General features: G+C 33.0%; 2 protein-coding genes across 2 annotated transcripts; one reads left to right on the top strand and one right to left on the bottom strand.

Annotated features, from left to right (window-relative positions):
* The first annotated feature begins 671 nt into the window (after positions 1 to 671).
* On the top strand, positions 672 to 1,135 carry LOC120078322. The gene has a single exon (XM_039032561.1). It carries the CDS (start codon positions 726 to 728, stop codon positions 930 to 932), a length of 207 nt encoding a protein of 68 aa, XP_038888489.1. The 5' UTR covers positions 672 to 725; the 3' UTR covers positions 933 to 1,135.
* Positions 1,136 to 2,578: 1,443 nt separating this feature from the next.
* LOC120078794 (protein ULTRAPETALA 1-like) lies at positions 2,579 to 5,586 on the bottom strand. The gene is made up of 3 exons (XM_039033112.1): positions 4,916 to 5,586; positions 3,186 to 3,510; positions 2,579 to 3,023 (listed from the first exon to the last, which is right to left on the bottom strand). The coding sequence occupies exons 1-3, from the start codon at positions 5,121 to 5,123 to the stop codon at positions 2,846 to 2,848; spliced, it is 711 nt and encodes a 236-aa protein (XP_038889040.1). The 5' UTR covers positions 5,124 to 5,586; the 3' UTR covers positions 2,579 to 2,845.
* Positions 5,587 to 17,091: the final 11,505 nt, after the last annotated feature.

Raw genomic sequence — 17,091 nt, 5'->3', positions numbered from 1 at the left:
CCTCTAATCCCATTTTTCATTAAAGTACCAAACACATAGAATTGGATTGTCATTTTATGAGGGATCAAATGGCTCGAGGTGAAGTCAAGCTCCTTCCTATTCACACACAGATGTAGTTGACAGATCTCTTCACCAAATCGTTATCTTTGAACAATTTTCCTCTTTATTAGTCAAGATAAGTGTCATTAATATCGTAAGTCCATCCTGAAAGGGAGTATTAGAATTAAAATTCTAATGTAACTAAGTCAGTTAATACTTTACTATATTGTTATTTTATTTTGCTTGACAACTGTATTCTTCCAAGGCTATATATATGCCTTCTATTTGAAATAATAAATCAAGCAAAGTTTATTTATTCTCAAAGTTCTAATGGATTTATTCATGTATAAGAGCGCAGGTTTAATTGATACAATTATAAGTTTCACACGAATATTTTCTAAATAAAATATAATAAATTGTGTAAATGGATACATTTATAAAAGCAACTTGATTGTTGAACGGAGACAACCAATAAAGTTGTATAAATTGACATTTTTTCAAAAATTTAATTATAAATGACCAAAATCGTAATTTCACACTTTTTTCTCCTCACAACCAATTTTGTTGACCATTGCAAGTGGGTGTGAGGGTTCAAAAATCTTTATATAAAGGCTCCACCGTTTAACATTTTTCATGCACTTCAAACTCCTCTCTCTATCACTCTCCAACTACTTACAAAGAAAAAAATGGTTTGCTTTTGTTTTCTCTTTGATCAGACCCGTCAGGTGCGGCGGAGCAAACCGGCAGCCGGATTTTGTTCCCGGTGCGGCGGCGGAGCCAGCGTCGCCGACATGAAGACCGCCACTAGATTCTGTTTCGTCCCATTCTATTGGAGGTCTTGGAGAGCCATTATTTGCACTTTTTGTGGAGCTATTATTAGATCCTACCGTTAACCTTTTTTTTTCTTTTTTCTTTTTTTAAGTTATTTAGATTTTTTTTCTGATATGGAAGAAAAAACTTGCTAATTTTTCTTGATCTAGATAATTATATCCTTAATCCCATACGTAAAAGATGAAAAATCTCTCTACCCATATTGTATTGACGTTTCTTGTAACATTTTCTTAGTTATAATTTCAATGATGTTCATATTCCTTTTCGTTTTTTCCCCATGGAAACAGGAAAATAATTATTCAAATTAATTATTAAAATTGAATTAATTATTTTTCTAGAAAACAGGGATTACTATGTAATAAGGTTCATTTATGCTTAAGGATCAGAGTTTAAATGAAGGAGAATATTATCACTAAATGCTGAGCTGAAAATGGAAGATATAAAAATTGATTATTCAATATATGTCCAAAGTTTTGTCGGACACAAAAAATGAAATGTAATAATGGTATGGGGTGTGATCAGAAATTAATGTAAAATTCAAAAAGATTCCAGCTTATTACATTTATTTGGGTAAATTTTGGTGGGTTTGGATAGATTGAATGTTTTCTCAAAAATATCACTTTTTACTGACCAAATTCCCTTTTACCCAAGTTGAATTCCTCCTGCTATTTACAGAGATCAGTAAACAGGAATAAAACATCAACACCATGTTCTTCTTTTTTCTTTTAAACTTTTGTAATCCAATTAACCGTATTAATTAGAGTTGCCTAATCTATTGACTCAACTCGAACCTTTTTGAACAATCATTGCCTAATCTATAAACTCGGTTCGAATCTTTTTGAATGAATATTGCCACATGTAGGTCGCTTGCACCATAGGCAACAAACTTAAGAAGCAAAAAAAGGACAACTTTTTAAAGATGTGATACACCTTTTAGTTTGACTCTTTTTCATTTCATTTCATTAAAAATTATTATGGAATCCACGAATAAAGAAAACATAGAACGCAAATAGTAAAAAATCAACACAAATTTATATGATTCATTATCAATGTGTTAGTTACGTTTTTTGATAAAGGGAGAGCAATTTATTATTTGGAGGTGATACTAGTAGAGTTTGAAAGTTTATATAACACTCTTCTCTAAACCTTAGGATCAAAATCATAAATAACATAAGTACAAATATAATTTATAGCGCTAGAAATTGTCTTCCTTAGCAGATTATTGAAGCTCCTTTGTTTATTTATTTATCATTCATATCAATCACTTCATGGAATGTCAAAAACAAACTCTTGCCCCACCCGACAACATAATTTATATAGGAGAAATCAAAAGTGATATAAAGTATTTATCCACATGGAGGATATTATTCCTATTCCCAAGATACTAACTACAGCTCAACCTTTCTAAGCAGGCAGCTGGAAGAGAATTCCAGCTGCATCATTTATGATGAATTGGTACTTTTACCATAGAAGAAGAAACATGTATTTCTGCTCTATACCTTTCATCTTCCTTCCAATACCCTCATTTGCTTCCCAATGCCAACCACTGCATTCAATATTCCTACCTCTATTCTGCAACTTGACTCTAACTGCCATTTTGGCTTTCCACTTGCAATTCAGGGTCTTATTTTGTGAAGATCATTTCAATCTCTTCTCTTCCACAACTTGAAAGCTCTAATCGTATTGATATGACACAACAGCACGGAACACACCATGAAAATCACACGGCAATACATTGTTAATACCACACAAACTCATCATCGTCATCGTCTTAGTTGCAATATTCTATTCTTTACTAGAGAAGGCAGAGAAACTACTGAATCTAAAAGTGATATAATGGTCAGTAATGACAATAAATAAGTCTGAGTTTAATCTGATATTTCTCTTCTTGGTTGTCCTTAAAATGTTGTATGAGAAGAGCATCATACAAAGAAATGAAATGGGAATAATCTGTGCAGAAGAATTGTTCTGCAGATCAATCAAGTTTTGCGTTCCTTGTGAAGTCAATGCAGGTCTGGCAGCTGCAATCTGAAAAGCGACAGATATCACAGCCGAAGCAGACACAGGAAGTGCAACCCTTGCATGTTGGTGAACGGCTGCATCCCCTATAAACTCTTCGACTTGCTCGTTCTTCATCGGTGTCACATGTTATTCTGTAAAACAAAAAGGAGAAATACATAGTTTTATTAAGCTTTAGGATCACAAGTCGGATGATGTCTTTTAAGACCAGCTATATGCGAAACCTTGTCGTCTTTAAAACTAAGATTGATGCCGAGACCTACTTGAGCAAATGCAATCTCAAAGTAAATACGTACCTGTCATATGGTAGATCAGCACAAGTCCAATCACTATCTGCCAAAGCATCATGGTGTATTCGGCATTCCTCTTTTGTCCTAAGTCGAAATCTGCGTTCCTTGTTGCAATTACTACATCGAACAAACTCATCACGGTGACAGACTCGTCCGCTTTGGGATCTACTGGATCCATTGCTGCTTTTTAGTGCCTGATTATAGTACTTGAGGAGAACAGTCTTGTACAGTGGAATCTTATCTCCATCAACTATGACCCAAACATTGTTCTTCCATTTTCTAGCCGTTTCTCTTCCGGAGTGCTTCTCAAATGCAGCAGGAGTCAACTTGTCTAGTTGTCCAGTTACAATCCAAATTAGAAATAAGGAACAAAAAAATAAGATAAAAGCAAATCAAGTAAAAATCACAAAACAAATATCAAGACTTAAGGAGGATCATCTCAAATATCACCTCATGATCAGCATGTATAATATACTTTTCACAGCCACATAAAGCAGAGTAATCATATTATAAAAACATTCACGTTTGCCCTCATATAGAACCAATCTGATTGATTCTGATAAAGTAACAAATCCTCGCGAGGTACTTTTCAACCATAAGAATTTCCACAAGAAAGAGGCATAAATAATATAGCACTAAGATACCATCTTTAGCTCAGTTGATCCATCCTTCACATGCAGATTAACAACTAACATATCAATTTGTATAACAAACCAACCTGAGAAATCATAATGTGGATCTTTACAAGCTTGTGCTTTGTGTTCTATATATCGGGGATGGATCTTAACATAATGAGCTATTTAAAGACTTTCCTCCAGTGTTGGCCGGTTCAGGTCCTCAACGACCACATACACAATCATAAACAAGAACAAAGCTCTCATTTCCTTAAGTGGCATGCATTATTGTGTCAAGACATGATGAAAAAGTAAATTTCACCAAATGCAATAACATAAAATATAAGCAGCCATGAATAACCAAAAGAGGTACTTGCATTGAGGTGTGATACTATGATTAATCTGCCAACATGAAAGTAAAAAACAGAACCTTAACATCAAAACCTAATCCAAGAAAGCAACTGTAGAGGCACTCCAAACCATAAACTAGACAGTTTTTCAATTATTTCATATTGGATATGAAGATTCCCACTTGAAGCTAAAATATTTTGGTCATAAACATAGTCATTTTAAACACTTCAAAAGTAATTCCAAACGGACCCAAACACGTTTTAATCAGAAGATTCTCAACAACTGCCACATCAAAGTTTGAAGATTGAAAAAAAAAAAAAAAAAAAAAAAAAAAACATACGTGTTCTTGCTCACCATTATCAAATATTATTGTTCACTCAGACAAAACATCATACACTTAAACTGTATGCCATGAAAATAAAGAACCCACTTGAAATGCTGAACTCTCCATCCGTAGTACTAGTTCTCTTATCCTCTTGAGTAAGACACTAACCCTATCCACAACCCCAATGAATGCAGGGACAAAAAATGACACCCATTAACGTCAAACTTCATTTTTCAAATCCATGAAAAGACAAATACAAGGACAAACCCACCAAAGCATGCATAAAAATCAAAACAGAACTGAGAAGAAAGGAAGAACTATATTTCAAATCTCATCACAAGAATCCCCAGAAAAGTCGAGTAAAGAAGTCAGCTATATATCATAAACGGAAGATATGTTTCCGAAGACTGAATATAAGAAAGAGAGAGAGAATGTATAAAGAAAACCTTCACGACAACCAGGAGTGCATTCACAGGTGATTTCAAGTTCACCATTAACAAAAATCCTCAACCTCCCAACAGAATCGCCATATCGATGACTAGTACAGCCACAAGTGACCTCCACAAAGTCTCCACCGAACTTAACCCCACTCATCTCACTCAACTCCTCAGTAGAAAACAAGACGAACCCATTTTCATGAACCCCACTAGCCATTTCCCTCTCTAATGTCCGATTAACTCTGTAAATCAGAAATCCAGATTGAATCCAGAAACGAAATGGGGGAGAAATCGAAGAAAACAAAAGAGAACCCAGAAAAAATCAAGTAAAAAAGATGGGGTGAGTGGGGTTTTTATGGGAAATAGAAAGAATCTAGATAGGCGGTCATATTGAAAGGGTAGAGATAGATCTGGCGGAAGCCATGGATGGAGAAAGAGAGGAAAATTAAAGGGTTGGTGTTGGAGGGATGGTTGAATTTGAATGAAGAAATGAGACCTGAGTATAAGGGAAGGCAATGACGTGTGCGAGAGGGGGTTATTGTTATGCCCTTCTTGCATGATATGATATGACATTAGAGAGAAGAGAAGAGAAGAGAAGAGGAGAGAGACACACACAGAATCGGGGGCCGTTCAAGAGCCTTTGCTTTGGCATTGCTTCGCATTTTTTGAAATATCACTGACATTTTCATATGGTTTTTTTTTCTTATTCTTATAAATATATTTTAGTTTGAAATAGGTAGATTTCAACTTTCAATCCTAATGAAATTAGTGTACTTATCATTTATGATTAAATTATATTCATATTAGCTCCTTTTTTATTGAATAATATCACACTATTTAGTCTTTCATTCCAATGGTTATATTTTTTTCTGATTATTGAATTAAAAAAAATGTGAAATATGAATATTTGAACTTTTGACCTTTTAATTTTAAAAAATATCAATTATTTAACTTATTCCACATTTTCTAAATTCAAGAATTTGTATTATACCGAGAATTGAACGTTTATGGATCCTATAAAAAAAATCAATTTAAAAAATGTTTAACGGATCTACTAATTTTTAAAAATATTGAAGACGTCAAAAATTTATTAGACACAAAACAAAAGATTGATAAGATCTTGTAAGATACATATTAGACATAAAATTAAAAATTTAAGGGTTTATTAGACATAAACTTGAAAATTTAAGTACTAAACTTTAATATATAGTTTATTTATTTAGATTTATATATTGTTATGTCAAAATGAATATAGCTCAATTAGAAGAGTATAGTATGAAAAAAAAATGTAGTGTATTTAAATATATTTAGAAAAAACTTTTGTAAGGGTTGTATTTATAATTTTAAATTATACAAGCATGTATAATATTTATAGGTAGTAGTGATCAAAGCTGGTGCCTTTCCTATGGACATTTAAAGCATCTTTATAGAGAGATTAAATTGAAGATGACCAAGTAATCCTCCTTAGTTGGATTATTCTCTTTAATTAATTTTAATATATATGGAGAGTGTTGAAAAGTTTGAAAGAATGATTCATAAAATACATTATTGTAGTTGAAATTATTTTAAAATTGGGCTATATGTATATAATACTAAGAAATGCAATGAAAACCTTTCTGATGAAATTTATATACATATGAAAGTTGTATTAATAAAATGAAAAGTTTAAATTTTCCCAATAGATAATTGATTTATACATATAAATTCCATGAAACCCATTAGCTAGAAAGCACTTATGTTTGGTTGATGCCATTCAAATTGCATTATTTTGTCCATGATTTAAATAATTTGTGGGGGATGGATGTGATTCCTTCCTTTGTTTTGGAATTGGGATTTGCTATGACTTTTCCTCTTTCCCACTACATGCACCAAATTATATTTGTAAAAGGCTAAATGATCAAAAGCACACATTAAAAAGGCAATTCAAAGAAGTGTACTCTTCACAAATAATGTCACTTTCTTTTTCCTTTTTTCTTTTTTTTTTTTGGACATATATATATATATATATAATATTTTCATACCATATATATAATGAAAAGATGGAAGGTAGTTTCTAGTCCTTAGGTTTGGCTTCATTTTTATTTTGTTTCTTCCCTAAATTTTTAATGTTATAATTTTATCTTTTTATTAGATATTCACTTTCAATCATTGACGTCAATTTTTATTAATTAATTAAAAATAGTTATGAAGTAAAATTTTAAATCTAATTTTAAAAGTAACAAAAATAGTGAAACTTAATTAATTATAATTCTTTTAACGATTTTTTTAATTTATTAACATAAATTAACTCTAAAGACGGAAAGTGGGTATATTGTGAAAAATTGAGGTTAAAAATGTAAATCTGGAACATAGGAAGTAAATTTGAAGCAAAACTCAAATGTCAAAGGTAAAATTGTAGCATTTTAAAATTTAGGGACTAAATCTGAACCAAACTAATACTTAAGAACTAAATATATAACATCTTGAAATCTAATGACTATGAAACAGAGAAACAATTTTAATGTAGAAAAAAAAAAAACTCCTCAAGGCGAATAAAAAAACCATAAAACGAAGTGAAAATCTCCACTATAATCAATAATGAGTTACGATAAGTTCTTCCTAGTCACAATCAAAGCATACACAATAGATATTTAAAGATAAATAATCTTGGTAACAAACAACAATAATGAAGAGAATAATTAGATAGATCTCACTAGAAGTGGCAACTAACTACTAACTCTCCAAAGAAATCTCCATCATCCAGATTGAAGATCCTCATGTCAAGAACACATTGTCAAAATTTCAGTTCGATCACACCATAAATCAACCTTTAAAGGCTAAAATACACTTTCGTGTGGGATGAAGGAGTGGAATTCCTTACGAAAGCGTGTGAACGTCGTGCCAATGTATAATCAAATTTGAAATAGAAACTAGACCTAAAACCTAGGGATCAAAAAGTCTTTCCTAAATTACATTATTCAACACACATAAATAATACAATGATTAGTGAGAGCTATAAATCATTGTCGATAAAAATAACAAAACTTCGCTAGAATGCTATCAAAAGGTAAATGGTAGAAAATGAGAAATGAAAAAGAAAGAATTATGCCTAAATAGGGTAAAAGATAAGCTTTAGCCATTTGATTAAATTATTCAAATATTAAATGATCCACCCACGTGTTCTGACTTTGCAATTTAAAAAAAAATGTGATTAAATTATTGTTTAGTTTATTTCTTAAGACAATTATTCAATTTTTCTTAGCGTTTTTTACTTGGCCTTTTATTTATTTATTTATTTCACAAATATCAATTTATACTCTTAAACTTTGGTTATTGTATCAATTTCAACTCTAAACTAATAATTGTATCAACTTAAAACTTTAAACTTTGGGAATTGTATCAACTTAAACCATAAACTAATAATTGCATCAATTTAAATCATCTATTATGTTTTTTTTTATACACTTATGAAAATTTAGAATTTAAATTAATATATTTATGAGAGCTCGGGGTTTAAATTGATACACTTATAAAAGTTTAAGATTTAAATTAATACAACTTCTAAATTTAAGATTTAGATTGATACAATTCTTAGTTTAGGGTTTAAATTAATACAATCCCCAAATTTTAGGGGTATAGATTAATACAATCCCGAAAGTTTAGGGGTATAAATTAATATTTGTCTTTTTTTTTTTTTTAAGTGTATGGAAAATTTTGAATCCTCAACCATGATTACATGTCAATTATCGATTTAATTAATCCCTTTTATTACACACACTAATATCCATTAATTTTTTTCTTAGTTCAACATTAACAAAGAGAACTTAAACACAAACTGAACTGAAACGAAGGGCAAACTCTGTCCAAAGAGGACATGGTCTTCAAACCAAATTGTCAAAAAACCAAAGCTTCGGGCATGTGTAGCTAGCTATCTAATGAGCAACAAAATTACTTTTGTGATTAATCCAAATGAAACGAAAAATAGACTCACAATAGAGGAAATCACAAATAGTCATTAAAGTTTCAGACAATGATTGGGCATAAAGCGTCTTGTGAGTAGGTTTTTAAGTTTGCTGTCAAATCTCGATGGCAGCACAACAGTGTCATGAGGAAGGAGTTTGAAGGTTTTATAGTAGCATGAACTGATTTCCTTTTCTAGGTCATGCGAAGGGGTCTAGTCCAAGATCATATTACTCTACAAAGACAATAAATGCTCTTAGAGCCGACAGAAGAAAACAGGCATTTGACTTGATTGTCCACATATCAAAGGTAGTAGAAAAAAATTCCTTTATTGATAGAACATAATTAGATTCATTTTTCCCATTCTTTTATGGGATTTTTTTTTGTGTGTGTGTGTGTGTTAACAACCACCTTCTTTCATCAGCAACGAGCGAGCACTGGACTTGGTCCCGACATACTCAATCAAATGGTTCACTTTCTCACCTACTACTGATCCCATTCCCCCCCCCCCCCCCCATAAACTGAAAATCTATAACCCTCTTTGTGTGATCGACATCACTTATACCTTTGATCGGTTCATTCATGTGGAGTGAACAAAAGCTAACTTGAGAGCCTGAACAGACGAGTTCGATAGAGCAAGGGTATTCATATTGTTTAAATTTTATTGATGTCTCATTGATCTAGACTCGTTCCCCTTCCTAATTCCAAATAAGATCGAGACCATTCATGAAAGTTGCATCGGAGTTCAACTTGAAAGAGCCTTGAGGAGGGGCTAACTAGGGAGAAACCTCATCAATGTTCGAAGGACGACAAAGACAACTGAGTCAAGACCTACCCTATCTAATGATCCATAAATTTCATCACCTTTACTGTCTACCGAATAAGATAAGAATTAAGCGAGATATGATCATTGAAAACTAGAAAATTGCATCTACACCAGATTGCTTAACCAATAAGCAATGATGTCCAAACGGATTAAAAAATTTTGAAGCAATATCTATTAGTTATGTTTTATGCAATTTTTGACCTTTTTTGGACTTTTTTCACCAACCTTATCGTCCATCTTTCGTGAACAAAATTTCAATTCTTTTTTTGAAAAAGGAATTTCAACATACAAAGATGAAAATGAGCTTCCAATTCCAATCATTAATTGTTGATAATATTAGAACATTAAATGTGAATATGTGTAACAAGTTGGTTGCCAATTAAAAATCTTGTTTTTCTTCTTACTGACTTCTACCTAACAACCTTAGTGAAACCAATTTGGGTGGCGCCTAACGCATAATAATTTAGCGCAAATTTTTTGACTTTATACATTATATATAGTGAAATTACTTTACATTATCTTTAAAAAAACTACAAATTTATTATTATTTCCAAACTCACGTAAACATAATGCACTTACCTAAAGTTTCGATCCCACTTTTAATTCTCTTTTTGAAGGAATGAGATTCATCTCAAGTTCGGAGTTTACTGAACATGGGCCACGGCCCAACCACTTTTCATGTTGGGCTTTGGCTGAGGGAAATCAAGCTAGCCCAAGTCCTAGCCCCTAAGCCCAACCTTTTAGGTCTTTTAGGTTTCAATCGGGAAAATGGTAAAACTGAAAACTAATAAGAAGCGAAATTGCAGGGCCAATATTAAATATCCGTTTTTATTTTTGGTCATTTTCTGGGATCATTGGAATATGACCATTTGATTATTTTAGGATCCCACTACTAAATTTGGTTTCTCTTTCTAGCCTTCCACAAACTCTATGTTAGCATATTTTTTACGTGGTTGTTAAAATAAAATCTTCATATAGATTTTTTTACCAATTATTTTTTATTTTAAAAGTTGAGATTTTATTTTAAGCATTTAATAGATCTTTTTGTATAAAGCCTTGTCATTCTCAAGGTAAAGTATCCATCCGATTTATTTTTAATAGATATGAGTAAGTGGCTATTCCATTGGTGCCAAATGTGATCGTGATGATAACATACCAAACAATTTTACATGCCCTTTTCTAGCCAACGATAGAGGGAGATGACCCATCTAGATCACATTGTTCATCTTTGCAGTCTTATTCTTCTTCATCTTCATCGTTATGACGTCGCTGAGGTGAAGCCACTCTACTATTGGATTGCCGACTAAGCAAAATTATCGTTGTTCATGGTTAGCGAATCAAGATGAAGCAGACCCATTTATCATTCAGAGTGTTTATATGTGGGCGAGATTTGAAGTACATAAAAATGGTGTAAGTGGGCCTAGTATAGAATATTTATGTAATTTATTTGACGGTTTTTTAATACATAGTATCTGTGTTTTGAAGGTTTTAGCTATTACAATATTTACGTGGGATGTAAATTATTTTTAGTATAAGAAAAATATGATGAAGATATATTCTTTGCATGGCTTAGTCTAACGAACATTTAAATTATTTTTGACATATGTGTCAAAATATGACAATATTTAAATATCTCTTTTTCTTTTTTAAAATAGAGGTATTTCTAAGGTTTAGTATGAGAAAAGATTTATCGGTACAAGCTATTTAATGGTTATTTTGAATATAAAATATGTGTTTTATTCAACGCCTAAATTTTAGTCGTCATAGTTATTGCATTATGATAGATTATATTTTATTATTATTATTATTTAAATGCAGGTATCTTTTTTGTTATTACTGTTTTTAAAAAATGAGGAGATCTTTTCTTGTTATTATTTTTAATGAAGAAAATTATTTTGTTATTATTTTCCATGATTAGTAATAATTTATTGTATTTTTTTAGTTAAGTGGTTAGATAATTATATTTTGTCTAGGTTAGTAGAAGTGTTTTTAAATACACAAAAAATGTAGGGATTGGATAGGGGCAGATTTTTCTATTCATTACATATCAAGGTAATCTTGTGGTGGTGTCCAGTTCTGTTCGAGGATCGAGTTTTACTCGTTGCTGGTGTTCGAGGGACTTCGAGTTCTTGTTCGTTGTGTTCGAGTATGATCAAGGGAAATACGTGAAGAAAGAGTTCTTCAAAGGTATTGTTTTCTCGATCCCTTGTATTTAATTTTGAAGCATGTTGTAATTTATGTTTAATGCATAATTTATTTAGTACGATTGTAAATGTTTGAGTTCTTTCACAATGGAGTTTGGAACGATCTGCTTCCGCTCAAAGGTCCTCTATAATTATAGTTCTTTCAATAGGTGTTACAATTGTTGTAAAGTGCTACGAATGATTAATCTTGACCATGCATGTATTAGACATGTGAGCGAGGATATTCTATACCAAGGAGTTTATATAAGACTGGACCACGAAATGCTTAGTCTCATTATATAACGTTGTTCATAATAGAGACTTTCATTTCACTAGGAATACCATAGATAACATGACCTTAATCCTAAGTGAGTTGTGAACTACTACTTATGAGGGTGGTCCTTTGATTTGTATGGGTGAGAGTGGCCAGATCGCCGACTCAACAAGCCTACCATTTTAGGGATTCGTCTGATTGAGGAGTTGGGAACATAACTACACAAGATGAAATTCACTTCTTTCCCGAAACAGGGATAAGTAGATAAATTGCTCTCTTAAGGGCTAATTTTGGGTCTTGAACAATATGACGCCACACCCTCTTCTGGCCCAAGAGGAGTTTAGTCATAGTGGGACTATGATCTATTATTCATTAGAGGGATCAGTGGTACTTAAGGTGTCACACCCCCTCTCAAACTACCTGCTAGCTTAGTAAGGAAGATGGCGTGAAGCCAACAGACATCGTCCTCCTCTAACGATACCTATTGACCCTGCTGAAACGTTGAACCTGATAAACATACTAATCTTAGAATAAAATACTTTACATGTAACACAACACAGCAGAATCCCTAAAAACCTTTAGACACACATGAAATGCAGACCTGATATAACTCGGTTTGGAAAATAACCGGATAGAGATACCACAATAAAAAACATATCCAACTGGGGTTTACACAACTACGACATCTAGTGCTTACACAACCATAAACTATCCAGTTCTTACAAAGATATTTACAATACAAACAGACACAATGTACAACTCCACCCACGTATGGAGCTTGATCTGGAAACTTTTAGCAGAAAACAGACTTTGGCAGTTATCAGGCACTGGGAGCTCGATTTCTACCTGTAAAGTGGGAAAACATTTTGAAAGAGTGAGCTACGAAGCCCAGTGAGTGACTAAATTTAAAACTGTAAATCCGCAAATCAGAACACGTGATAAACTTTTAAACGTATGAATCTGTTCAATCAAAGCGTTAAACATAAACGTGTAATGCTAAAAGCTTTCTCAAATATTCCGCAAGTACGTCATTAAAATCTAGCAAGGCATATCAAGTATATAAAACATTTTAACTAACATGACAAATCAACATTGTGTAGGGCACGCCCAGTACAACCAACGTTTACTAGCTCTACGATCTGTCTCTTATACACATCTAGATGTGTATAAGAGACAGATATATAAAACTTTTTAACTAACATGACAAATCAACATTGTGTAGGGCACGCCCAGTACAACCAACGTTTACTAGCTCTACGATGTAGTGGAGCCTGCCCATCACTCCCATCGTCTTTGTCGTAGTGGGGCCCGCCCAACACTCACGACAGCACCGTTGTCACGGACTACACTCAACGTCAACAACAGAATATAACCTGTGTGCACACAGTACCATATAGCCTCGGGCTCAATAACTCAGTCATGTAGTCAATAAAAGTCTTAGAAAACCACATGAAAATATTAAAACATGACTGCTTATCTTTATCTTTCGTAAAACTCAAGCTTACTCAGTTTGCTCGTGAAAGACTGAAAATCTTTTAACAATACTCGCTAATACATACTTTACTTAAAATAATATCGTTTCAACTACTTTTCAGGAATTCAATAATCACGTGCTCGTATATAAGCATCATTAGAAAATCTAAGCTCAAAACTTATGCTTAAAACTATTCATAGAAATCATTTATCATTCATAAGTCCATATTCAAGTATGTAAACCATTTACACATAAATTACAGTTTAGAAATCATTTTCAAAGTTCGTTTTATCACTCACAGTCTTGGCTAGTTTCCTGGTCTGTAGACTCAGCCTATTTCCTCTTCGCCTGTCAAACAGACCAAAACCAAGCATCATAACTATAAATTGTCTTGTCTTTCCATGCTCATGAATTCTAAATTCTAGAAATAAAATCATACTTCACACTTTTTTTTTTTTTTTTTTTTTTTTAGATTTTTCAGATTCAATACCCTAATTTCCAATACTTATAACTTCTTCAATACTTGGCCAAAATTAATGTACTATATATCAAACTCTTTATTTTGAAACACTCTACAACTTATCTGAAGGAATAAAAACGAGATTCCCAACGGATTTGTCTAGAAATCCCCCGAATCCAGCAAATACAGATTCATGCTTCTCTGCTACCCTCTACCTTTCTCCTGAAATTAAATCTACTTCTATTCATTTTTGGCTCACGAATTCTTCATGTAGGTTATAGAAAATTCAATAAGATTTCAACCATACTCAATTGAGCTTCTAATTCAATCTGTACTCCCCAAAATGTTTGAAAAACCAGAGAAAACCCTAGATCCTTTTGATTTGCACGAGTGCTCTGTATTCCTTTTAAAAAACTATTAACTTATCATCAGATTTAGCTCAAGCTTTCTTCATGAAATTTGTTAGAAAATAGATTAAATTTCAAGAAAGTCAAGCCTCACCTCTTAGTTCTTCTTCTGTAGCTCAAACCGACTTAAAAACCAGAGATAGGTAGGTTGAACCCAGATTCTTCCATGGTTGCACTTGCATGAACTTTTTCCTCCCTTCTTCAACCTCCAACCTGCAGCAAGCTTCTTCTTCCTCTTTCTTCACACTCTCTCTCTCGAAATGCTCTGAAAATCTTATGGGAAAAGATGGAGAAATGGGCTGAAATGAGTTAGGCGGTGGTGCCGAATGGGTTTCCATTTCCTTTCCTTTTCTTTTCTTTTTCTTTATTTACTTTCTTTTCTTTTCTTTATTAATAAATTCCAAAATTATCAAAGACAACTTCAACCAAAAGCTTTGCCATTTTTCTTCAACAATGAAACAACAATAACTTGAATCCAACATCCTACAATATGTGACAAGAGCAAATAATCCAAGGAAAGTCTCAGGTTTACAACTTACCTCCCCTTATGAAATTTCATCCTTGAAATTTAGAAGTCCTTAGGTGAAGAATGTCGGGTAACTCCTCCTCATCTGGTCTTCTGACTCCCAGGTTATCTCCTCCACTCCGTGATGTCTCCAAAGGACCTTCACGAGTGGGATCGTTTTATTCCTCAAAACTTGCTCCTTTCTGTCGAGGATCTGAACCGCTTCCTCTTTATAACTCAAGTCTTTTTTCAGCTCAACCGGTTGTTCTTGCAACACATGTGACAGATTTGGAATATATTTCCTCAACATGGACACATAGAAAACATCATGTATTTGAGAAAGTTTTGTTGACAACTCAAGTCTATAGGCTGCTGGTCTAACTTGTTCTGTTATCCGATAAGGACCAATATATCTAGGACTCAGCTTATCTTTCCTCCCAAAGCGAAGAACACCTCTTCACAAAGATAACTTTAAGAAAACTTGATCTCTAACCTAGAATTCTAAGTCTCTTCGTCGCTTATCTGCATAGCTCTTCTGTCGATCTTGAGCTATCTTCAGGTTCTCTCTAAGCGACTTAATATTGTCTGACGTAACTTGTACTAACTCAGGACCAACTAGCTTTCGCTCTCCCACTTCGTTCCAGCATACAGGAATTCTGCATGGTCAGCCATACAAAGCCTCGAATGGTGCCATGTCGATACTAGATTGATAGTTGTTAGTATAAGCAAACTCCATAAGTGATAAGTGGGTATCCGAATGGGTTTCCATTTCCTTTCATTTTTTTTCCTTTTTCCCGAAATGGAAACCCATTCGGCACCACCGCCTAACTCATTTTAGCCCATTTCTCCATCTTTTCCCATAAGATTTTCAGAGCATTTCGAGAGAGAGAGTGAAGAAAGAGGAAGAAGAAGCTTGCTGTAGGTTGAAGGTTGAAGAAGGGAGGAAAAAGTTCATGCAAGTGCAACCATGGAAGAATCTGGGCTCAACCTACCAATCTCTGGTTTTTAAGTCAGTTTGAGCTACACAAGAAGAACTAAGAGGTGAGGCCTGACTTTCTTGAAAGTTAATCCATTTTTAACAAATTTCATAAATAAATCTTGAGCTAAATCTAATGATAAGTTAATGGTTTTTGAAAAGGAATACAGAGCATAGAATTTTTCGATCAAATAAGAAGGATCTAGGATTTTCTCTAGTTTTTCGAACATTCTGGGGTGTATAGGTAAAAATTAGAAGCTCAATTAGGTATGGTTGGAATTTTTATTCAATTTCTTATAACTTACATGAAGAATTCGTGAGCCAAAAATGACTAGAAGTAGGTTTAATTTCAGGAGAAAAGTAGAGGGTAGCAGAGAAGCACGAATCTGTATTTGCTGCGTTCGAGGGATTTCTAGACAAATTCGTTGGGAATCTCGTTTTGTTTCCTTCAGGTAAATTGTAGAGAGTTTTAAAATAAAGAGTTTGATATAAAGTACATTAATTTTGGTCAAGTATTAAGAAAGTTATGAGTATTGGAAATTAGGGTATTGAATCTGGAAAATCTAGAGAAAAAAAAGTGTGAAGTATGATTTTATTTCTAGAATTTAGAATTCATGAGCATGGAAAGACAAGATGATTTATAGTTCTGATGCTCAGTTTTGATTTGTTTGACAGGCCAAGAGAAAATAGGCTGAGTCTACAGATCAGGGAACTAGCCAAGACTGAATGACAAAACGAACTTCGAAAATGATTTCTAAACTGTAATTTATGCTTAAATGGTTTACATGCTTGAATATGAACTTATGAATGATACATGATTTCTATTAATGGTTTCAAGCATAAGTTTTGAGCTTATATTTTCTAATGAGGTTTATATATGAGAACATGATTATTCAATTTTTGAAAAGTAGTTGAAACAATATCATTTAAAGTAAACTATGTATTAGCGAGTACTGTTAAAAGATTTTCAATCTTTTACGAGCAAGCTGAGTAAGCTTGAGTTTTATGAAAGATAAAGATAAGCAGGCATGTTTTAATATTTTCATGTGGTTTTCTAATACTTTTATTGAGTACATAACTGAGATATTGAGCCCAAGGCTATATGGTATCGTGTGCACACAGGTTATATTCCATTGTTAAC

Source organism: Benincasa hispida, chromosome 5 (genome assembly GCF_009727055.1).
Source record: "Benincasa hispida cultivar B227 chromosome 5, ASM972705v1, whole genome shotgun sequence".
NCBI lineage: Eukaryota > Viridiplantae > Streptophyta > Magnoliopsida > Cucurbitales > Cucurbitaceae > Benincasa > Benincasa hispida.
The sequence above is the reverse complement of the archived record's forward strand: the minus strand, read 5'-3'. Positions and strand labels throughout refer to the sequence as shown.

What these genes read in the sequence shown, in the direction of transcription:
- LOC120078322 (XM_039032561.1), top strand. Translation starts at nt 726, where the DNA reads ATGGTTTGCTTTTGTTTTCTCTTTGATCAGACCCGTCAGGTGCGGCGG.
- LOC120078794 (XM_039033112.1), bottom strand. Translation starts at nt 5,123, where the DNA reads ATGGCTAGTGGGGTTCATGAAAATGGGTTCGTCTTGTTTTCTACTGAG. An exon ending in CACTCCTGGTTGTCGTGAAG is followed by an intron (nt 3,511 to 4,915) that starts GTTTTCTTTATA and finishes CTGGACAACTAG; the next exon opens with ACAAGTTGACTCCTGCTGCA. An exon ending in GCTGATCTACCATATGACAG is followed by an intron (nt 3,024 to 3,185) that starts GTACGTATTTAC and finishes TTTGTTTTACAG; the next exon opens with AATAACATGTGACACCGATG.